The sequence below is a fragment of the Sebastes umbrosus genome, chromosome 19 (genome assembly GCF_015220745.1).
Source record: "Sebastes umbrosus isolate fSebUmb1 chromosome 19, fSebUmb1.pri, whole genome shotgun sequence".
NCBI classification, from domain to species: domain Eukaryota; kingdom Metazoa; phylum Chordata; class Actinopteri; order Perciformes; family Sebastidae; genus Sebastes; species Sebastes umbrosus.
The window spans coordinates 18,374,634-18,398,268 of NC_051287.1; the positions used below are offsets into that span (position 1 = coordinate 18,374,634).

At 39.4% G+C, this 23,635-nt stretch overlaps 2 protein-coding genes across 2 annotated transcripts; one reads left to right on the top strand and one right to left on the bottom strand.

Annotated features, from left to right (window-relative positions):
* The first annotated feature begins 1,305 nt into the window (after positions 1 to 1,305).
* Positions 1,306 to 8,609, top strand: anxa3b (annexin A3b). Its single transcript, XM_037752093.1, has 14 exons — positions 1,306 to 1,445; positions 1,799 to 1,851; positions 1,942 to 1,989; positions 2,475 to 2,562; positions 4,355 to 4,449; positions 4,537 to 4,650; positions 4,896 to 4,986; positions 5,114 to 5,193; positions 5,498 to 5,554; positions 5,849 to 5,942; positions 7,032 to 7,127; positions 7,214 to 7,272; positions 7,615 to 7,737; positions 7,911 to 8,609. The coding sequence occupies exons 2-14, from the start codon at positions 1,840 to 1,842 to the stop codon at positions 7,965 to 7,967; spliced, it is 1,014 nt and encodes a 337-aa protein (XP_037608021.1). The 5' UTR covers positions 1,306 to 1,445; positions 1,799 to 1,839; the 3' UTR covers positions 7,968 to 8,609.
* Positions 8,381 to 22,030, bottom strand: rcl1 (RNA terminal phosphate cyclase-like 1). Its single transcript, XM_037752091.1, has 9 exons — positions 21,809 to 22,030; positions 18,572 to 18,643; positions 18,102 to 18,277; positions 17,912 to 17,986; positions 17,639 to 17,763; positions 16,608 to 16,733; positions 16,177 to 16,333; positions 10,574 to 10,677; positions 8,381 to 8,557 (listed from the first exon to the last, which is right to left on the bottom strand). The coding sequence occupies exons 1-9, from the start codon at positions 21,936 to 21,938 to the stop codon at positions 8,404 to 8,406; spliced, it is 1,119 nt and encodes a 372-aa protein (XP_037608019.1). The 5' UTR covers positions 21,939 to 22,030; the 3' UTR covers positions 8,381 to 8,403.
* Between the last annotated feature and the right edge of the window lie 1,605 nt (positions 22,031 to 23,635).

The window sequence follows — 23,635 nt, forward strand, 5'->3', positions numbered from 1 at the left end:
TTTAAGTAGGGCTAACTAGGAATTTGGCTTGGACTAGACGAAACCTTGATTAGTTAATTAATTTGCATAATTACAAAATAGTCTATAATTTGCTATTATTTACATCTAAAATAGCTAAACTTAGGATTTAAGGGCTGGTTTAGTTCTGCTAAAGCAGGGGTCTGCTGAAGCAGGGGTCTGCAACCTGCGGCTCCGGGGCCACATGCGGCTCTTTAGCTCCTCTCCAGTGGCTCCCTGTGGATTTATAAAAATGGAAATGAATAACTGTTTTTTGTTTGTATTTTTATTTATCATTGTTGTAGGTCTGTGGTACGACGGAGTATTAGGGTCACATTGAGGAAAAATAAATAAATCTGAGATTTCGAGAATAAAGTCATAGGTTTACGAGAAAAAAGTAATAATATTATGATAATAAAGTCATAATATTATGAAGTAGTAATTTTAATTATTTTCTTTTTTTCTCGTTAAGTTGTGAATTTATTCTCGTAATATTAAAAAAAAAATTTCTCGTAAAGTTATGACTTTATTCTCGTAATATTACGACTTTTTTTCTCGTAAAGTTATGACTTTATTCTCGTAATGTTACGACTTTTTTCTCGTAATGTTATAATTTTTTTCTCGTAATGTTATGACTTTATTCTGGAAATGTCAGATGTTTTCCCCCTCAATGTGGCCCTAATACTCTGTCATACATTTGCTCTTTGGCCCTCACTGCATTAGACTTATATACTATATACTTATACTATAAACTGTGTTACCTTCATCACAATGCTCAAATGTTTTGCAGCTCCAGACAGTTTTTCTTTTTTTTTTTTTTATAGTAAAGGTTGCTGACCCCTAGACTAGAAGAAACCTTAATTAGTTAATTAATGTGCATAATTACAAAATAGTCTATAATTTGCTTATTATTTACATCTAAAATAGCTACATTCAGGATTTAAGGGTTGGTTTAGTTCTGCTAGAGGAACTAGACTGACTGAGATAGGAATCAGGATCAGAACTTGTGATCTCCACATGAAGTTGCAGTGATGACATTAAGAGATGAGGCTGATTTGACTAATATGTTTTCCTGTTTCTCAATTTCCTTCCTCCACCTCTCTGACTCATGTCCTTGACCCTGCCCTGAGAGCAAACAGGACTTTGGACCCACTGTTATTAAAGAGCTTAATGGCTTCTACTGTTTGAGAGTGTGCAGCAGATTATTATGTTACTGTTAGTAGGCCTACATTATTGCGCAAAGGGAGTCAAGTTACAGAGAAAGACACAGTTTAAATGGCCTGGCAGACTGCATCAGTGAGGAGGAGTTTATGAAAAACGTCTCTATGATTCAACTTCCTCCAGCTAATGATGGGCGTTGCTTTCTCAACTCTTCTCTGAAAGGTGTGGCGATTTTGGCTCACTGTGAAATTCCTCCTCCGGCATCAACCCTGTCCTCTAACTTTAAGGTAATACCTATTTCTGACTCTTGATCACACTATCTATGGATGTACACGTCTTTATTCTCTAGTCTGTTTTCCATGTTTTGCTTTTTTGATGCGTTGCTCATCGAGGAAGTTGCAGCGGTCGACACATTACAACGTGCGTGTCCAGCCTTAAACTGTCTAATGCGAGTAGTTATTATGGATTCATACGAAGACATTTAGAAGAATAATCCAGTGGATTTGTTTATGTTTTTACGCGCAGGATGAAGTGAAAGAGAAATGTGTAGAGGAAAAACACTAATCAGAAGCAGGAGTAATAACTTCAATCACTATGCAGTGATATGATGATGATACTTAATGCTTTTTCTTTTCCCTAGTTTAATACTTCTCTACAACCACAACAAGAACAACAACAACAATGTCTGTTTGGGTGAGTAGTTGTATTAAAATTAGATTGCAGGCTTAAAATATTAGAAAATATAAGTGAAAATGAAAACATATTTGTTGACATGTATTGTAGGATGACTTGGACCTGCTCCTAGACTCCCCCTCCTCATTAACTGTGACAGTAAGTTGGACAAACTCTTACCTTTTAGTGCCCAGGATTATGATTATGATAATGATGATGATGATTACATGGGTTGCTAGTGACAACTCCTGTAGGAAAATCTTAGAATATAAAATATTAAACAGCAATTATATAAGATAAGATAAGATGAACCTTTATTAATCCTCGGAGGGAAATTCAGGTGTCAAAGCAGCAACATCAGCAAACAGAGTGAAACACAGGAGAGGTAAAGGTATACAAAAGTTATAAAAACAATAATAGAGATATAAAAGATACAGAGTGAATGGGTGAACATAGTGTGTACAGTCCGTCAATAAATAAATGTAGTATGTACAATAAATAAATGTAATATGTACATATGTGCAGTCTATAAAGTGGTATATAGGATGTATAGTGTAAATATAGATGGAGATGCGTTATTGTTTTACATTATCAAACACTGGTCGTTATGTATGAGCCTGTGAGTGTGTTTCTGTGTATATCAGTCCAGTGCAAGAGGAACTGTGAAGGACCATGTAAACTTCAAAATGGATGAAGATGTGTCTGCACTGAGGAAGGCCATGGAGGGCGTTGGTAAGTTAATGAGTCACCCTTATCAGTATTCTTCTATATCAGACCAACATGTAAAGCACTTTAATAATATTTTACTAAATGTGCAACAGCTGTCCCTTAGTTGAACGAGTTTGTGTGGGGGAGACCTGGGGCAATTGTAACATCTTAAATTGCACCAATCAGAAACGAGACAGAACTGGGGCTGCACAATTAATCAATTTTATTGAAATCGCAATATGGCCTACTGCAATTTTCAAATCACAGGATGAGGAGGAAATTGGCGAAATCTGTGTTAAAATACCATTTTAAATTAAATATTGTGGTGCTGTCGAGATGTCCTGGTCTACACATCATATTCCCCACAAAAATCACAACGGAATCATTTTAATATTTTTCAATTAAAATGAGAATAATGTAAAAAAATATATAATTCCTCATTCCTGCAGCCCTAGACAGGACCAACCATGAAACTCATGCACATGGTCTGTGATGATCCCTTTTAAAGGACAGACTGACATCTCATAGTTTCTCAAAGTTTTTCTGCCAAGATTTCTTTTTTTTGAGGTATGAAAGTAATTAATTGTTAAATGGATATTAAATTGTTTTAACTATATCTATATTCTTGGTAGTTTATTGTGATCCTTGGTATATGAAGGTATTACATTTGTTGTTACAGTTGCCCCCATATGCTCTTCCGGTCGTCCCGCATGTGGGTACAGATCACAGATAGCATGTGACTTATCGTGTTTCAATCATTATTGTAACTCTAAAAGCTGCTTCACACCAAGCACCGGTTTTCGTCCGAAAGAAACGCACTGAAATTTATAAAAAATGATTTTGTGGGTTCTTTTGATTCCTGCACACCCCTACGGATCATTGGTGCAGGGGAAAAACTATTCAAATGGACCTCAATTTCAGCAGATTTCCGACTGCATAATTTGTATTTGACCAATGATATTCTGTGATCACTGTCATTCTGCATAATAAGTAGCCATGTGCTTCTGTTTGTTGCATGGAGAGTGTGAATTTTCGGTGCCTTGGAACATTGGCCGATTGTTTTCGGGGTAACAAACTAAATACTCAGACAAATGGGCTTTTTTCTGTCCTATGGGACATTTTTCTGACCATTGTTGTTTCGGAATAACAACAGGCCGTCCCCTTTTCAACGCCCGATAATGTACGACAAACAATACTACCTCAACAACCAAATAAATATATGGCTTGAGATCGCCCGGCAGCCGGGATACAATGAAGATGGTCATGTAGCTGATATACACGTGCTAATGTTATATGTTGGTCACTGAACGAGGCTAGCAACAACCGCTAACGTTAGTGTTAGCATCACATTTGGGGGTCCGATTAAGTCTGATGATAAAATGCTGTATTGTGTAGTTAACATTAGCACCTTATACATTCTCTGTCTGGATAAGTTTTTGTTGTGTGTAGTGGACACGGCACTATTGAAGAGGAAACTCATTGTGAAAGTGGAACACAGCAACGCAGTTAGTTCTCACTGGACCCGATGTGTATAGTTGTCAATGCGAAAAATTAACATGTGATTTTCCTGCACCACATTTTTGCACCACATTGGTGAGAAACGGCTTTTACATTGCTTGTAAAAACATTTGATGACTGTTAACAAGTGGAACACACATAGCTACATAAAGAATATCCAAATTGTTCAAGAGGTTTTTGAGTAATGGCATCAAAACCAAAAATTGCTACAATTGCCCCCGGTCTCCCCTATAAGGTTGTAAACCCATGAAGTGCAGTGGAAGTAGTGAGCCTGTTTCGTGTTGTCTCCTCTCTATAGGTACGACAGAAAAGACACTAGTTGAGGTGTTGACCCAAAGAAGTAATGCTCAGCGTCAGCTCATCGCTAAGGCCTATGAGAAAGCCTCAGGAAGGGTATATAATTTATATTTTAAATAATAATTCTGAGTGTTGTGATGAAGACATAGACCAAAATGTGCATTATCATCCTTCCTCCATCAGAAATTGGTAGATGACCTGAAGGGCGACACCCAAGGAGACTTTGAGGATTTGTTGGTAGCCTTGGTAACGCCTCCCGATGTTTACGACTGTCATGAAGTCATCAACGCCATCAAGGTGAGATTGTGTCGGATTAACTTCAAGATGACACGACGCTGCATCAGTGTTAAAAATAAAATAAAATATATGATTTTAAAGGGAGCAAAGATACCAGTTCTACAAGTTTCATTTGCTTAAACAGACTTAATTTGCTTCAGATTTGTTTGGATTAATGGAATTTTACTGTACTCACATTGTGGTGCAATTAGCTGAAATGCCATTTCGTTCCACTCAATATCCCATTTTTTGTGTAACTCATACAGGGAGCAGGGACCACCGAGAGTACGCTGACAGAAATCTTTGCATCGAGATCCAACAGACAGATCAAGGCCCTGTCTGAAGCATATCTTGCAGGTTAGTATCTTCAACACAAAGTATTTGTAATCTCACCTGCTAGACAGTAACTGAGATTATTGTGAAACAGTTGGCAAATGTGTCTAGATTGTTGCGTAATCGTCCGTATTGTGCCGTTTCATTCAAGAAACAGGGAAATCGCTGATTCATGATCTGCAGTCGGAGGTGACTGGAGACTATGGCAAAGCCCTGCTCATCTTGGCTGAGGTACCGTACGTTAAATTAAAACAGTGACGTGATCGCATTCCCAACAAATGAGAATCAGACCTAAAGCATTCATTTTATAGAAGCTAGACAGGTCTGAACATTTCTATCCTATCTCAAAAAAATGTGATGGGAAAAAATCTGCCTACTCCTAGAGAATTTTTTTTTCATATTTCTGTCTTAAGTTCTGTCTTCCTACAAGATCTGTAGATTAAAAAAAAATTACAGTCATAAATAAGGGTCACAATCACTTAAATGAGCAATACCAAATATATTGGATTCATTCTACGTATGTTCATCCTCACAGGGGAAGAGAGACGAGAGCACCAATGTGGACCCTGCCAAAGCTAAAGCGGATGCTAAGGTATATCCACTACTCACTTCTGTTGTTTTGTGGTTGTAAATAGTGGTGTTAAACCGATAGACCATCTCAGACAGATCTGTAAGTGTGGTGTTGGCACATTTCTTCAATTGTTTCGACATTATTATCTCGGCCATACACCTTCATGGGGCTTGAATGAACCTCACACTCTAACACAGCAGCTCTCTTCCTGATTCAAATCTAAACCTGCTTTTCCTATGCTTAACATGTCAACTTTGCACTTTATCTAAACCATTGACATGTACAGTCTAAAGCTGGATGTATTTTTCCACCCAGGCCCTGTATGAAGCCGGGGAGAAGAAGTGGGGAACCGATGAGGAGAAGTTCATCGACATCCTGTGCCACAGGAGTATTCCCCAGCTTCGACAGAGTAGGTTCATGTTTATTCTGTAGATGCTAATGTAACAAAGTAAAAGTATAAATACCACAGTCCTAAAATACTCCATTACAAGTAAAAGTCCTGAATTCAAAATGTTACTTAAGTAGAAGTACAGAAGTATTGTCAGCAAAATGTACTACAAGTATAAAAAGTAAAAGTACTTATTATGCAGAATTACCTCTTTCAGTGTTATATTACAATATAATATATTTTTTTATATCATGAACAAATACATAGAGCATCTTAATGTTGTAGTTCCTCAATGTGGAGCCAATTTTAGATACTTTGTATACTACTGGGTAGATTAGTAGTATAGGTCTGCAATCCTATCAGAAGTATATCATGTTTTTATATGTAAAAATTAAATAAATGTAGTGAAGTAAAAAATACAATATTTCCCTCTGAAATGTAGTGGAGTAGAGGTATAAAGTAGAATAAGATGGAAATACTTAAGTAAAGTACAAATATGTCAAAATAGTACTTAAGTACAGTGCTTGAGTAAATGCACTTTGTAACATTCCACCACTGCCAGCGGCTCTGAGGTTGTACAACAGTGGTTTGAGCTAAATGCAAATGCCCGCATGCTAACATGCTGATGTTTAGCAGGTATAATGTCGACCATGTTCACCATCTTAGCTTTAGCGTGCTAAGATTTGCTAATTAGCACTAAACACAAAGCTCAGCTGACGCTGATGTGAATGCCATCAGGGGTCATAAACAAAAGTATTGGACGAATAAAGAAATTGGACTCGATGATGGCGCTAGATGAAAAGTAGGAGGATCAGCAAAGTTATTAGGATACATCCTCTGCGCATGGCATGGTAATCCATCCAATATGTCTATCTCATGGTGGCGCTAGAGGTAAAAAAAAAAATAAAAAAGTCAGGGGAGTCGGCAGGATTCATCCTCTGGGGAACACACACAATTGAAAAAAGGTGGTGGACCGATCAACAGAACAATATTACCATCCTTAGAGCCGCTAGCATGGCTAAAAAAAACAACAAATTCATAAAAGAAATATTTGTTACACCTTCAACAGGAGCAACACGTTGTACTGAAATGTGTGTTGTGTTTTGGCAGCTCTGGTAGAGTACAAGAATATTAGTAAGAAGACTCTGCAGGAGAGCATCGAGAGCGAGATGTCTGGAGACACGGAGGAGCTACTAGTGGCTGTTGGTGAGAACAATGTGTCATATTTGGTCCATTTAACATACAACTTATTACAAAAAAAGTTTTCATTTATTAACTTTTTTTCTGTCTAGTTAAGTGTGTGAAGACCGTCCCTGCATACCTGGCTGAGAGGCTTTACAAGAGCATGAAGGTAAGCTGAGCTCATCAGGGCCTTTGAAAGCCAGTGGCTCCCAAAACAAAATCCACATATTGTTTGGTTGCACTTGTCCTTTTTAGCCACAGCAGACATTTGTATTCGTCACCAGCGGTGTGGAAAGGAATGTTAAGCCACTGTTTTATTGTGGCTGCTTTGACTGAATGTGCACCACTGGCTGAAATGTGCCAGCAGGCTCTAAAGCACATACCCAAAAACATGTGAAACCACAGACATAGAAGCGGCCGCTATTGCAGGATAAACAAATGATACAAGTATTTCATTTACCCACGTCCCAATTTGTGCCTTTGCTTCGTTCCCAAATTTCCCTTTGTCCAGGGTGCGGGGACAACAGAGTCCACTCTGACCAGGATAATTGTGAGTCGCTCAGAGTTGGACCTGCAGGACATCAGAGCAGAGTACAAGAAGCTGTTTGGATGTTCCCTCTACTCCCAGTTAGAGGTCAGTGTACACACCCAGAGAGATGAAATTTAATATGCTCATTACACCTCGACATAAATGCTCAACAGAGTTTAAATGTCTTGGTATCTTTTTGAGTACTTAGACAATAATTTAGTTGGTTTGTTAACATCATCTTCATCATTTCCTGTTTTTCTCTCTTCATGTTTGTGTAGTCTGAAGTGTCGAACAGTTACGGCAACGCCCTCAAGAATCTATGTGGCCAAGACTAACTCCTCCCAACTCCCATGATGGGAAACATGTGGTGGTGTGAAGTGCAGATGGGAAGAACCGCAGCTAAAGATGGAGGGTGACCTGCCGCTGACCTTTTCAATAGCATCATAGCTTGAACGAACCATCTAGAAAAATGCTTTTGAATGTGGAATTCCAGTAATGTTCAACCAGACAGACTGAATGATTAATACACGCAGACTTAAAAATAAGTATTGACATGAAAATGCTGTTGAATGTCTTTTTGAATTTATAAAATAGTTTGTATTCCACATAAACTCCACATTTCACATGTATTGTATCTTCTTGCAAATTGTAACACAAATAACAATTGTCCTTACTTTCACATTTAAGAAAATAAAAATATTCTACTACTTGATGTGAGTGAGCAAAGAGACGACAAGATGACACCATGTTTATATAAAAAAACTACTTATTTTATTTAATGGTTTTGTTTATATTGCTGTAACCGACTCCTACACAGGTCATCAGGACCTTGTCCCCTCCTTTCCTTTCGTCTTCTGAAGGCTTCTGAACCTCGATCTTGAACATGATCTGGAAGAAATCTCTAATGTGTCTGAGGAACTCGATCCTATAGAGACGGTGAGGGAGAGAGAGGGGGAAGAAAGTAAAAAAAAAAAAAATGGGAGATGAAATTTCAGTTTCATTTTTATGCAAGGAGAGGCGTTCACCCTGTGTTGGGTGAAATACAGTCCAACTGTCAATAAACAATACACACTGGGAGTTTCAGAACACGGTGTCCTTGGTCTACTCCATGATGTCTGCTTCAGGTGACGTAGGTAAAGGTCAAAGGTCATTAGTCATATCTTTTATCTCTCATGCACATTACCTTCAATTCTTAAAAGGAACAGTATAACATTTCGGGGGATCTATTAACAGAAATGGAATATAATATTCATAACTTTTCATTCGTGTATAATCACCTGGAACTAAGAATTGTGTTTTCGTTAGCATAGAATGAGCCCTTCATATCTACATAGGGAGCGGGTCCTCTTCACGGAGTCCACATGTTGCTCCACCATGTTTCTACAGTAGCCCAGAACGGACAAACCAAACACTGGCTCTAGAGAGCCTTTCACGTTTTTATGTTACCTGAAGGTCACCGTAGTTCTCGGACACGCTTGTGAAACTGCGGTAACGTGAGGGGCAGAGTGCAAAAACATGGTACCGCCAGCCCAAGCCCCCAGGAAGAGTTCTGGGCATTGAAGCAAATGTTCGTAGTGGCCAAATGATGGAATTACAACATCCGTGTCGGTCACGTGATGCCACTGGGCCCAAAAAGACTTAGAGTGGGAAAGAGACGTCTGTAACTGCAGATATTTTTTTTTTAGGTAAATCATCTTCCCAGTATGAACATTTGAATAGCTCTTATTTGAATCACGAGGTCCTAAAAGTTGTAAAATGCGCTAATAACCAAATCCATAGTTATTTCCCTTCCTCTGTTCATCTGTATGAGACCCAGACCGAGGGCTGGCAGCTCACGTTACCACAGTCTTGGAAAGGGAGGAGGGGTACTCAGTTGGTTGCAATCTGCAACCACACCACTAGATGCTGCCAAATCCTACGCAATGTCCCTTTAAATCTAGGATGTCCAATGTATAAAGCAAAGACAATTTACAGAAATAAAAAACAAATGCAAACATTTGAACTTAATTTCATTGGTCTTTAGAAAATAAAATACACCAGCATTACCTGCGTAAGGAGAGGAGTGCTTTGTGATGGCACTGCCAATCTTCAGTTATCATAGTACTGTACTTGAGAGGGACACAGCACCGGTACCATGATAACTGAAAATGGACAGTTCATAGTTCACTCCTCTTTCGTGATGATGACGATGTTGGAAATCAACTTCGTGTTCAATTGCTTTTCCATTTGTTTGCAAGAAATTAATCTAGTTAAAAATGTATCTTAAACGGTAAATCTATTAATTCATCACACATTCACTAAGCACACACACACTGACCATGAAAAATTACCATGTGAATGCACAGCTGGCCAAGTCCCATGATAACGCATGCGTTCAAAAGCATGTGAAAAATTTGCAAAGGCTGAGGCTTGTTATTTTCCGCCCGTCGCATTTTTTTTTTAAAAAATCGATTATTTCTTTCTATTTTTCTGACAAAATTTGTAGTGCATAACCAGCACTTCAACAGCATTTTCTTTCCATTTTTTTCTTACCTGTGTATAAGCAGAAGACTTTGTGAGCTGTACACATTGCAAGAGCACCTTGATTATTGTGAACTGCAGCACCCAGTGTGCATTTGCAGCAAGAAACAACAACTTTAATTCAATTTAGGTGCAAATTAGTTCAAACTTTTTAAAAATCCTGGTCTTTTTCCGTGAAAATCAGTAAAAAACAAACAAACGAAGCTTATGTTTAATAACCTGACAAGTGTATTTACTGCCTCCATCGTTTATTAGTCCAGCATTTCGTGCTCTACAGCAGGACGAGACCTTTGGAATACCGTCCCTTGCCAAGATCGGACAAGTAGAAGAATAACAAAGTGCGTCTGTACAGTAACATACACAAGACTCCCTGCCTTGGCTTATTTATAAGTTAGTCTATTATTGAGTGACGAAGGCTTACGTGTATGGGGAGAGGGGTCCGAGCAGAACCTTCGACACGTCCTGTTGGCCAAGGGTCATCAAGAGCAGCGCCAGGCTTTGATTGGACGAATCCACGCAGCCACCCTACAAACAGAGAAAAGAGGAGGTTGCCGATGCGTTTCAGCAACAAAAACAACACAGAAATACGTCATGGAGGTGGAGAAGTTTAAAAAGGACTCTGCAACCCCTGGACAGGGAATTGATTATCTCAGGTCCAACACTGATAGCCATCTACACTTGCAAAACATAGTGAGGATCAAGGAGAGGTGTTTTTAGGCCAGATGTTTTTGCAGCTCTGGACACAAATGTCGGGTGATAATGTCTTAAAACAAATATATTTTAAAGCACATTTATTTACAGTTTTGCTGTGTTTTAAAAAAAAAAAAATACTTGTCCTTGATGAAAGTGAACACAGCAGACATGTTAGTTATCTTTCTACAACGTTTCCCTCTTCTTTTTCTTTAATAATGCTGCATTTCCCAGCCCTCTCTTCCCCCTTGCTGCTCCTTTTCTTTGACATGAGATATTTCGAGGACAGAGGATCCACTCTCTGTGACCAAGTGATCACATGCCGTCGCGAATACTCGACAACAGCTATGTGCTATTCACCACCAGCCTGTATGAAGAGGCCTGTGCAAGGCCGGACACACCCAGGAGCATTTTATAAACCAAATGGACATTCAATTGTCCATTCTGTGATTCTGTCAGTTTATAGCAAACAACATAAAATCAGTTTCTTGCACTGTGCATCTATTCTAACTGAGTACGCACACAGCCCAGTCACGCAGTATGATGGCATCGTGACGATTTGTCAGCAGGAATATGATTCAATTACATAATTATATCACCGAAGCCACGACGAAACTATGGGGACATTGTCTTTATAGCCAACGAGGAAGAGATTTTCCTACCTGCAGTCCTACAAGTGGATGAGATTGATCAAACTTGCTGTAAAAATTAACTCGGAACGAATTTGCGAACCTTATGAAGAACTACACCTCCATCACAACTTATTTCCACAATTTTACTCCATTAACAAGCCTTGAAAGTAGCAGTATGATGGAGTTTCCATATTCTGACAACGGTTTTATTATATAATGCACAATCATATTTCTCTAACATTTTACACAAAGTGGGGAGCACATTAAGTCGACTATTGAAAAAACGTTGCGCCTGAGCACCTTACCTTTTTGTGCTGCTGTTCTGAGCTACTGAAGTTCAAACGACCTAAATTTTTCCCGAAAAGTTTCAAGTTTCCCACTTTTTGTTTGGCATATCCTTTCCAACAAGCAGCTTCATCTCAGTACAAGATAAGAAATATAACACATCCACACCAGCTAGTTTCAGGCCCTGCCTTCCAGAGGGAAACACCAGACAGTTAGGACTGATGTCCCAAGAGGTCAGCAGCCCACGAGGCCTTATGGAAAAGTCCCTAGAATCCCTCGAACAAATGGCAACCCCCCTTTCAAACAATCAAACTGGAAAAAAACGTAGATGTAGACAAACTCAAGCATATGATGGAATAAATTGTAAAATCAAAAGGTCAACTTCCAAGCATTTACTTGACCTAAACCTGCAAAACGCTATAACAGAAAATTGAGTAGACGACAACAGGGTGAAATTAAAAAAAATAAGGAGAACTCAACATTTTGCATTTGTTCATTTAACACTGAACAATGTCTCAAGGACTGATTTTAACCTAATTGTCTTACTAAAGTAGAAAAACAACAAGAATACAGGAATACTTGGATTTAAAAAAAAAAGTTATATTCCATAGCTAGTTGAATAATTATTTTTCTCTGGACCCTTGCCTCAAATCCTTCAGGCTCGTTGAGTAACTACTATTGTCTATCTTTTTACTTGTAGCTCTCAAGCTGAATATAATCACAAAAAAATAGCGGACACTGGCAGGAAAACATCATGCACAAACTCCCCATACAAGCAAACAGACAGCCAAGTTAGTGATCTCTTTAAATAAATAAAAAAAAAAGAAGATAATTTCACATCAAAAAACGCAACAGAATTGGAGCCACTTACATCAGCTCCTGTCCAGTGTTGATGTTGCTTCCAAAAACAAAATGTCCATCGTGTAGCGTTGGTTTACTACAAGAAGACAGTACTGATTAACCATTAAACAAACAGACGCACACGATACAGAGCGCTCGTGCCCTTTAATGTCAATCCAGCTAATTTCTTTTCCTTTCTGCGTTTTCAAAAATTAACTATTCCAGCACAAGAGTCACACATCCGTTTCACTCTGCCGTTACCCGTTCTCTTCTCAGCTGCAGCGATCGCCCTGTCCTCCTGCTACGATTAGGTATTAAAATCAGCAGTTATTCAAATTCTCTTCGCTCTCTGAGCTAGTGAATCTACCTGTTCTACCAGCAGCTGTCTATGTAAAAAAAGGGGGGGGAAAAAAAGGTCTAAAACTGGAGGTTTCTTAGTCCACCGCCCTCTGAGGCTGCTACAGAGAAATGTTAGTGACCCACTCTGTTGCTTGGAGTTAAGAGGATGTTTCAGAGTTAATCAGCACTACCCTGACCAGCTAACTGGACTCACATGGCTCTTATGAGACAGGGCAGAGAGGCAGAGACATGTGGAGGCAAACTCAAGTCACACAGTCACTGGATCGAATTGTACATTCTCATGAAGTGGGCTCTTTTTTTCATGACTGTGAAAATATTTGTGCCGATATGTGTTTTTAGTAACAGCCAAGTTAGTTTGTCTCACAGCTACTACTGTAAGTCACACTACACAGGTAGAAAGATACGGATACATAAGGTGAGACATTTCCTGAGGCCTCAAATTTAATCGTAAATCTCCACTCAAGAAATCCACATTAATCAAGCCTTTTCGAGCAAACAACTGACACAGTCACTGACCTTTGACCTCTGCATATCTGTCACTTGGAAGTCGAATTATACAGAGTCCCAAAGTCTTCACTTTTATTTCATCATAGACATTTTTGGTTTAAATGCATTTTTTTTTGTTGAAAGTCTGCATTAAAGGAACAGTGTCTAACATTTAAGGGGATCTATTGGCAGAAATGGAATATAATATTAATGTTTTCTTAAATGTATAATCACCTGAAAATAAGGAATGTTGTGTTTTTGTTACCTTAGAATGAGCCGTTTATATCTACGTAGGGAGCGGGTCCTCTATGGACAAACCAAACACTGATAAGTTTACCTGCTTGGGCCGCAGTCGTTAACGTTACTCGCTCCAGAGTTAACCCCCGTCACTCCACTCAGCTGCCGGTAAACAAGATATGGGAAACCTCTGTTGGTCTTGAGGAGCTGCAGCGTTTATTTCTGCAAAAACTGCAACTTCCACTCTACATTGACATTTTATTCTCAGTGCTAAACTAACTGTCTTCTGCTCCACTAGCTCACTTGTTCCCTCACAACATCACACACATTCGCCACCGCTCTCTCTCTCTCACTTCACCACTCACTTCCCACATACACACTGGCTCTGCTATTCTCCCAATGACCTACGCTACTCTACAACAACTGGCTCTAGATAGGGCCATTCGCATTTTCACGTCGGCCACCGTAGTTGTCGTACACGTTTGACGCTGCTAGATGTCGCTATATCCGGCACACTGTTCCTTTAATTCATAAATCATTTTGTTGTTGCCCACTGTGTGCTAGCCACAGCTGTCCCAGCAAAACATCTAAAAAACGTGAACAAATGTGAACACGAAATGTGGCACGAAACACAAGTGTCATTTGGAAAAATTAAATCAGACTTCACAAGTCCTGACAGGACAAAGAACCTCTTCTAAGTCAAGGCTAACTTTTCCAATGATGGCTTCATTAAACAGGCTATAACAAGCTTATATAACAAGCTATTTCTTTAGTCGACTAGTTGTTTTTTATATTCTTTTTTTCATGCTGACTGGCTTATTTTCAAGAAACTTATGAGCACATCTCTGGTAAACACAAGATTCAAAGTGGTGTGATTCTTTGTGGAGATCTGTCAATAAAATCAACTAATCGTTTAGTCGACAATTCGAGGGTTGTTTGACTAAGAATTTCTTCTGTCGAGAACAGCACTAATCTTTATGAAAGTGATAAACATTTGATTTGAATGGAAATACCATTTACTTGTTTTCTACATTGTGGTTCTGCCCACAAATAGTTTCTCAGTTGAATTCCAGACTGGGGTCATTACTGGGGAATGCTGGTAAACAAAAGTCAGTATTATATATGTATATAACTATGTCAGGTATTCCACAAGAATTCTGATTTGTCCGGCGACGGGCTGAAAACCGGTTCTCCAGCTGCTGTGTGCAGGGTAATCATGACCCGATGGTAACCTCCAGTGATAATTGAGGTTTTCAGACAAAAGTTCAATTGTGAGTGAGTGAGTGAGTTGAACTTAAGCTTAGTATCAGAATACTGCATTCTTCGAAGTGCAAAATCCAAACAGTACAAGAGGTAAAAGATAAAGTTTCACGGTAAAATTTCAATATAAAAGTGACTGGTCATCACACAAGCTTACAAAAACTACATCCTTCCAAAAATATCAGGTTCGGCATTTTGAATGACGGTTGCTTTGTAGATCAGTTAGGTGATGAAAGAGCTCTCAGTTGCCCGAGCAACTGAAACACAAACAAACACCATGCACGATCATGTAGCAAAGCGTCGTGTTAGCAAACGCCAACTGAACTATAGATAAGTTTCACATTCAGTTCCCCATCGGAAATGGCTGTCTGATGGCAAGATATAGTGGTGAAACTATTCTAAATATAGCTTACACTTACACGGATATTGAGTTTATTTTAGGCGGGCCTTTCTTTTAGGTGGCTAAAATACATTTTGCTGCTGCTCCCGTCCACAGCAGTACATTCATTTGCTTTCGTGCCGGTACTCCTGTCTGTTTCTCCAAACTGGTAACGTGCCGACCGTCATCTACTGTAGGTAATACATTGACTATGGATAATTACCTCATACAACCCCACTTCAAAACACCCAAACTATCCCTTTAAGTAAGTAGGAAATTTGCCTGAGATGATCTTATAGACTAAAATGTACCAGTGTTGTAACCTATGCAAAATGAGGGATAACCACCCTACCATGCTGTATAAGGTACAATAATGGGTCCTGAAGCTAGATAGTGACATACCTCAGGGCTGAGTGACACGGGGTCAGGTTTGAACAAGTAAAACAAAAAACAACACAAAGCGCACTTTGATGGCAGGCTTTAAAAAAAAAATGAAAATCAATATTGAGCATTTCCCAATTAAAAATGCTGCTATCGGATGTTTATGGGCACAAGGCCTGTTTGTGCAAAGGCTGAAAACTTTGGCCAGATTCCTGAGTATAACTGAGTGTCTGCACCGGTTCACAATGAAATAAAACCTGTGCATTCAGTGCTGAAAGAGGAATGAAATGAACACACCCACTTTTTAAATTAAAACCATGTCACAGATTAAAATAAATCTAATCCCCCGGCTACAACAACCGAAATCTGGATCTTTTTTCTTTAACGGACAAACCCCCAAAAACCACAACATTGGCATGATGAGTGTGTGTGGAATGAGTATGTATTGTATGTGAGGGTTTTTGCGGTACTTACCCGATGCACCTCCTCCAAAAGCTGTTTGGCACATTCCCTGCCGAGGTCCTCCGGCAGCATGGTTTCTCCCTGCCCCTGCGGCGTGGACGACATCTCAGCACTGAGGAAGGAGCCATTCAGCGTCTCTGCCACCAGGGTCAGACCAAAACCTGGAGACCTGCGGATAACATCATGAATTACTGTCTCTGAATATGAATTGACACTCTGCTTATAAATGCAAAAGGATGGTATTCCCAAGCTATGTTTACAGTATATATACACACACAGTACCATATGGTACTGATGTGGTTTGTCTGTATGAATTTTACCTCATGAAGCTCTGAGGACTGAAATGTTGTGAATAAAGTGAATACAAGTGATAAACAGCGAGCAGGATTTTATAACCATCAGGTGACGGCCCCGTAATTACATTAGCGTGATGAGATACTCACTTGCCAGAGTTGGCTCCTTTCATGTGGTCGGTGTAGATGTAGATGTCCGGAATGAACTGGTTGAGGACGCCCCTGGCTGACTCCACTATCCTGTTAGCCATCTGAGGAGAAACTCGAACCGAATATCTGAGTTTAGACAGTCAAGGACCTTTGATGAGTCATGGGACAGAGAGTTCAAATTAAAGCTGAGAGGAGCACAATCTTGAGAAACAACAAAGTTCAGTTTCTGGCATTCATGATGAGATAAGATACTAGGAAGAGAGAAAATTATTCAGCAACTCCAATGTGAAGATTTGCTGGTTTTACCAGTTTATTGACATTGTAAACTGAATATCGTTGGCCTTTTTGGCTGTTGGTCAGACAACACAAGACATCTGAAGCTGTCACATTGGGCTTTAGGATATTACTAGTGAGAGAAATAGTGATTTTTCACTATTTTCTGACATTGTATTAAAAAAAGGGATTAATCTTAAGAAAATATTCAGTTGATTAGACAATAAAATACAACAGGACTGAACTGTGAAAAGGCATTTAAAGGGACAGTGTGTAGGATTTGGCGGCATCTAGTGGTGTTGTTGCAGACTGCAACCACCCCTCGCTCAGAAGCACACTTCACCATAATAACACTACTTGAGGAGCAACTGAAGTCAGATGGCGGCTGGCGGTACTGTGTTTTTTTGCACTCTGCAGCTCACGTTACCGCAGTTTCACAAACGTGTCGGAGAACTACAGGTAACGTAAAAACGCAAAAGGCTCTCTCTAGACCCAGTGTTTGGTTTGTCAGTTCTGGGCTACTGTAGAAACATGCCGGACCCCGCGAAGAGGACCCGCTCCCTATGTAGATATGAAGGGCCCATCCTAAGCTTCAGGTGATTATACACCAATGAAAACATAGTTATGAATACTAAATTATATTTCTGCTAATAGATTCCCCGAAATGCTACACACTGTTCCTTTAAATGACAATTTGTATGACACCAATTTTGTTTACAGATGAAAGAAGGCCATGACTGTGAGCCTGAAAAGGATACGCCACTCCTCTGATCCTCTTAATCTTCCCTTGGTCAGTCAGCTGCAGCGGCCTGATGGTCCTGCGGACGGGACATGTGAAAGATACCTCTCCTCCGCCACCAGGTGCCATACCCCTCTTCACTACCTGAGGGAGCAGCAACACAGAAAGTGAGTGAGAAAGATGGGGATAGACGGACTTTGTTTTTAAAGTTGCAGCACTGTATTTGAACGTGCCCCCCTAAAATGTAGAACATTACACCACGCTTATCAACAAACCAGCATTGTGTCCTCACCTTGAGATCAAAGCCCTCTCCATCAATGCCAAACTTCTTCATGAGAGGGAGGGCTGTGGACTTCAGCATGTCGACCTGCAGGAGACAGTGTTTACATCATTAAAAACACGGTTCTACTTCTTCACAGGGTTGAAAACGTCTACGATGTAGTTAGAAGGTGATCATCAGGTGCATGCAGGTGTGTCCTCACCGTTGGGTCAGTGGGGTTGTTGGTGACTCCCCTCAGTGTGGCCTTCAGAGAGGTCTTCATGAATGGAGCCAGCATGAGCAGGGCCTCCACATAGTAGCCAATCGAGCGCTGCATGTTACAGTCATGTTCTATGGAGCCACCGTTCAACAAGCCAGGCTGGTAGAATAACACAGTTCCTAGAGAGGACAGACACATGGTGAGTGAGAGGGTGGTACTTTACTGTCTTGTCTAGAGCCACTAAACATCACTACAGTTGAACTTAACATCAATGCCACAAGCAAAAACAGCAAAAATTAGATTTAAAATTATTTATGAGAGAACAAAAATACTTAAAAAACTAAATAACTTCAGATAAAATATTATCATCCACATCAAAGGCATCCATCTGTTGGCGTTGAGCAATGCTGCTGTACTCTGCTATCCTCTGGCAGTAAACAGTAATTAGAAACCTCATAGATTGTTACACTCACCTGTTTGGTTAATCTCTATTTTGGAGCCATTGGTCACTTTGTCTAGCAGTCTGATGAAGCTGGCCTCAAAATCTGGAATAGAAAAGCAGAAAATATAATCAAAACAAACATCATGCAACTGTTGAATTTGTGGATGAAAGGCATGTTTTCTTGAATTAAACCTGCAGTAGGCAGATTGTTTTTGGCTTTTTTGAACAAAAAAATCAATAATAACCTTTCAGCATATTGTAATTGAATTGTTCTGAGAAAAAACTAGACTTCTGCACCTCCTCATGGCTCTGTTTTCAGGCTTTAAAAAAATCTAGCTAATGACGGGAGACTTTGGCCAATCACAGGTCATTTCAGAGAGAGAGAGAGTGTTCCTATTGGCTGTTCATTCAACGGAGGCAGCTGTCAATCACTCGCAATCTCCGATCAAACTAGACAGCGCTGATATGAATATGAACCAATATTCTGTTACTGTAATGCCTATTTCTCTCCTCAAATGTTGTCAGAAACATCTTGTAGTGTACTGTTTAGCTGTAAAATGAGAGTCTCTCCTGGTGGGCAGTGCTTGGTATTTCCTCAACAGAACTCAACATGGCTGACGGTTCACAAACTTTCTCATTTTGCAGCTAAACAGTACACTACAAGATGTTTCTGTAAAACATTTAACTCGATAAAACGGCATTACAGTAACAGAATATTAATTCATATTAAATCAGCGCTGCTTAGTTTGACCGTTTGATCGGAGTTCGCGAGTGACTGACAGCTGCTCAGAGACGGCAAGGCTCCAACTCGGATCTGATTGGTTGTTTTCCTCCGGTCTGTGAAATCTTGGGAGCACAGGAGGACACATGTTGTTGTTTTTTCAGATTATCTGTCTCATGCACTACGGTCAGGATATAGTGACCGTTTTATTAAAAAAAACAAAAACATGTTTTTCTTTCCCTTCTTTTCTTTGTTTTGTATGTTTCATTTATGTTTCTATCGGATTTAATTCATTTATATATATAAATGTAATTGTTTATGAAATTAACTCTGCTTATTTAATGGTGCAGTAATATCGCTATGGGGATGGGGGGGATATAATTTGTTTATACAATTATTTTTGTGATTTATTAGATTTTGTACAGAATACCAATAAAAAGACTGAGTAAAAAAAAAAGAAAGAAATGTTTAATCATATTTTCTTCATTTCTACCTACTGCAGCTTTAAAGCCAAGCGTACCAAAACATTTTTTTATATATCAACAAGTAGGTTGTGAACAAAACTAATGACTTCTTCTTTTTTTATATTTTGCACACAGTATCAAAATATATGGATTCAACAGCAGCAATTAAATGCATCACAATTAAGTGGCTAAAATCTGAGCCCCCAACATACAATTTATGGATTGAGAAGGTATGGGAAATTTACCACATGGAACAAATAACCTATTCTCTAAGACTCCAAAAAGACACATTTATTAAAAGGTGGAGCCCTGCCATGATTATACTAATACAGTGATCGGTGATCTGAATATTTTTATATATCCTGGATCATACTTGTATCTTTGTCTTCCTGACCCATGTCATCTCTCTAAGCACATACACACACCCATACAACACACTCCCTTCCACACAATTCCCCTCCTTGACCTCCGACCCTTCACCACATTTATTTTTATTTAGATTTATTTAACTTTATTTCATTTTAATTCTTTGGATTGTTTAAGTATGTGTCCTCCCTTTTTCCTCTGAATTCAATTGAAATTACAGTTTAATATTAAGTCTGTTTGTTTGTAAATCCAAAAGTTTTGTTTCCAAATCCAAAAATTAGTTTGAGATCAAGCTCAACAGCAAACAAAACTTTTTGATTTGCATTAATACATTTTTATTCACAAATTTATTTTACTTGCAATAAAACATTTTTTGATTACAGTGTGGAAAGTTTTGCTCTCAAACCTGCTCTGTTTGATTACATAATAAAGACACAAAAGAAACTCCATAATAATTATTTAAATGTATTTATTTATTTTACTTTATTTCATTTTAATTATTTGGATTGTTTCAGTATGTGTCCTCCCTTTTTCCTCTGAATTCAATTGAAATTATAGTTTAACATGAAGTCTTGTTTTGTTTCTTTGTGTTTTCTCTCTCCCTCTTGTTTTAAGTTGTGAAATTTTGTATGAAAACAAAGACACAGCTGTAAAATGAAAATACAGTAGGAAAGAATGTGATGATTGTATAAGTTGCTGAAACTGCAATAAAAACTATGTAAAAAAAATAAAAAAAAATCTTACAGGCTACCACCAGAGGGCGACTCTAGCTGATTTATTTTTGTTTACAAAAATGCTTGTAGTACCAGAGGTATATTACTAATAGAAGAAAATAATCAAATAAGTGTTCATCCATAAACTAACACCTCTGACCGTTCACCACATTTATTTTTTATTTAAATGTATTTATTTTACTTTATTTCATTTTAATTCTTTGGATTGCATCAGTATGTGTCCTCCCTTTTTTTTCTGAATTCAATTGAAATTATAGTTTAAGATGAAGTCTTGTTTTTGTGTGTGTGTGTGTGTGTGTGTTTTCTCTCTCTCCCCTCTTCTTTCAAGTTGTGGAATTTTGTGTAAAAACAAAAGAGACAGCTGTAAAATGAAAATAAAGTAGGAAAAAATGTGATGCTTGTATAAGTTGCTGAAACTGCAATAAAAACTAAGTTAAAAAAAAAAAAGGAAAAAAAGATATGGATTCAAACAAAGTGGATTTAAGTATTCTTGCATCTACTGGATACATGTGTACATTAATACACATTTATGTATATATACTGTATATTTGTTTTATCAACTTTTATCAACCATTTTACCACTTCTATTATTATTGATATGTTCTGTTTTAACAGTTACCATATATTTTACTTTATTAATCTGCTTTTATTGTCTTGTGAAGCACTTTGTAATGTATTATTATTATTATTATTATTATTATTACTGTGGGAACTTCTGCTGATCCTCACTCACACATATGCAAAGATAAATCCCTATAATAATGTAAAAACAAACCTCTAAACACTGCTTCAATGACATCACTTTGCACAGTGAAGTAATAACATATTTATCTCACATTTCCACTACTTGTCCAGTTGTTTCCCACCTCTGACGCCTCAGTGATGAACACACTCCCAACTGCGTACCAGCTAGCACTAGTTAGCCGCGGAGCTAACGTGAGAGCGACGCCACATGCAGCAGAGGAGCGGAGCTGCAAACTCACCTCGCAGTCCCGGGTTATCGTCTCTGGATCGGATGTTCTTGATCTTAACACGCTTCCCGCTGAGTGTGGACAGAACCAGCCGCTGTCTGAAGAAATTGCAGCCGTCGTAGTCGAGCCCGTGGCTTGCCATGTTATTGTTTCTTGCCTTGGCGTCAGTGGGAGAAATCCACGTGTGTTTGTCCAGGAAGGAAGACGCTGGTAGGAGGCGAGGCGAAGCTACGGCACCGCAGGAGGGTCAGATATAGTGATGTGTTGGTCGCGAACGAACCGGTTCAAAGAGCCGGCTCTTTTAAAGGGACTGTTTGTAACTTTTTACATGTATAAATCTACCGGGTCGGTTTCCCGTGCGCGCTCGCATTTAGGCGCTGGAGTGTGGCTACGCTGTTCAGACTCCAACACAAACTACACGGAAGCACCAAAACCTCAAAGTTGTATCTAGTGAAGCCCGTCTTGCAAAACAGTGTTGGCGGCGGTCGTAGTACGCGGGGGAGACCGTAGCTTTGGTCTCCAGGGCCGGAGTCTCTGCTGTATTCTCGCTCCACCTCACGTGCATGCGCGCATACTACACACTGCAGAAGAGTTAGTTTAGCTCTGAGAATATCTAGTAAATGTACAGTGGACGTTTGTACAGAAATAAATGCTGCAGCTCCTCCAGACCAACAGAGGTTTTCTTTGTCTTGTGAAGAGACAGGGCTCCGCAGCGAGAAACGTTATCGTCTCAGACCGGGTGCCGGTGTCTCCCTCCCACCGCGGTCGGAGATGATAACGTTTCTCTTCCTGCTTCAGCCCCAGAGGCTGAAGCAGGAAAAGCCAACACTAGGATCAGCATTGATTCATGGAGAGACCTTGGTCTGGTCAGCTAACATTACTGCCAAGCAGGTGAAATATAGAGTGATATTGTGGTTTTAGCTGACGTGTTTCACCTCACTGTTTTGAGCGATGCTTGTTCATGTCTATTTAGAGCGAGCAAGCGCGAGCCCGACGCTGACTTTCGTTGACTTAACGGCCACAGGTGTCGCTGTTAACAAGCATTTCTGAAAGTTACAAACAGACCCTTTAATTCAAGGCAGAATGATAGGATGATCTTCTCCGTGCCACAGGCACTCCATGCACTCCATGCACTGACTGTGACTGACGTTGTGTTATTAACATCCGTGTGACCAATCAGGTGAAGTCAGACAAGGATCATACCATCAAGCAGGGAGGGGCGGAGGGGCGGAGGGGCGGAGGTGCGTGGCGCGCTGACGGTCTACAGGTACAGAGCAGGAGGGAGAGGAGGAGAGAAATAGAGAAAGGAGTGATGCGCGAATAGCAGACAAGATGAGTGACAGTCAGAAACGAAGCGGCATGTAAAATTATGGTATTCTTGAAATTATAAGGTTTAGTATAATTATATTGAATAATTTAAGTGATATATGTGCACACATAGTAATCATAGGTCAAAACAGCAAAAGCTAAATTTGGCTGAATTATAAAAAGGCAGAAGTGGTAAAATGAAGAGCCGTTTGGGAGCCGAAAGAACCGGCTCTTCTTTGGTGAGCTGAGCCAAATGATCTGGCTCACTAAAGAGAGCCGTAATTCCCATCACTACTAAGGCTGCACCGCCATACTTTGACCGCTAGATGGCGCCAGACACACACTCAGTAAAACACTGTGGGAGTGGCTTAATGATCATATTTGCACACCTAAATGTAAACAAATGGCTTACTACAAACTGTAAGGACAAACTCTTTCATGTTTTTTCGTTTTATAACACAGTGTGGTCATACAATTAAGCAAATTAAAGTGATTTGGAACCTGCTTTTATTAAAAGCAGGATTTAATCAT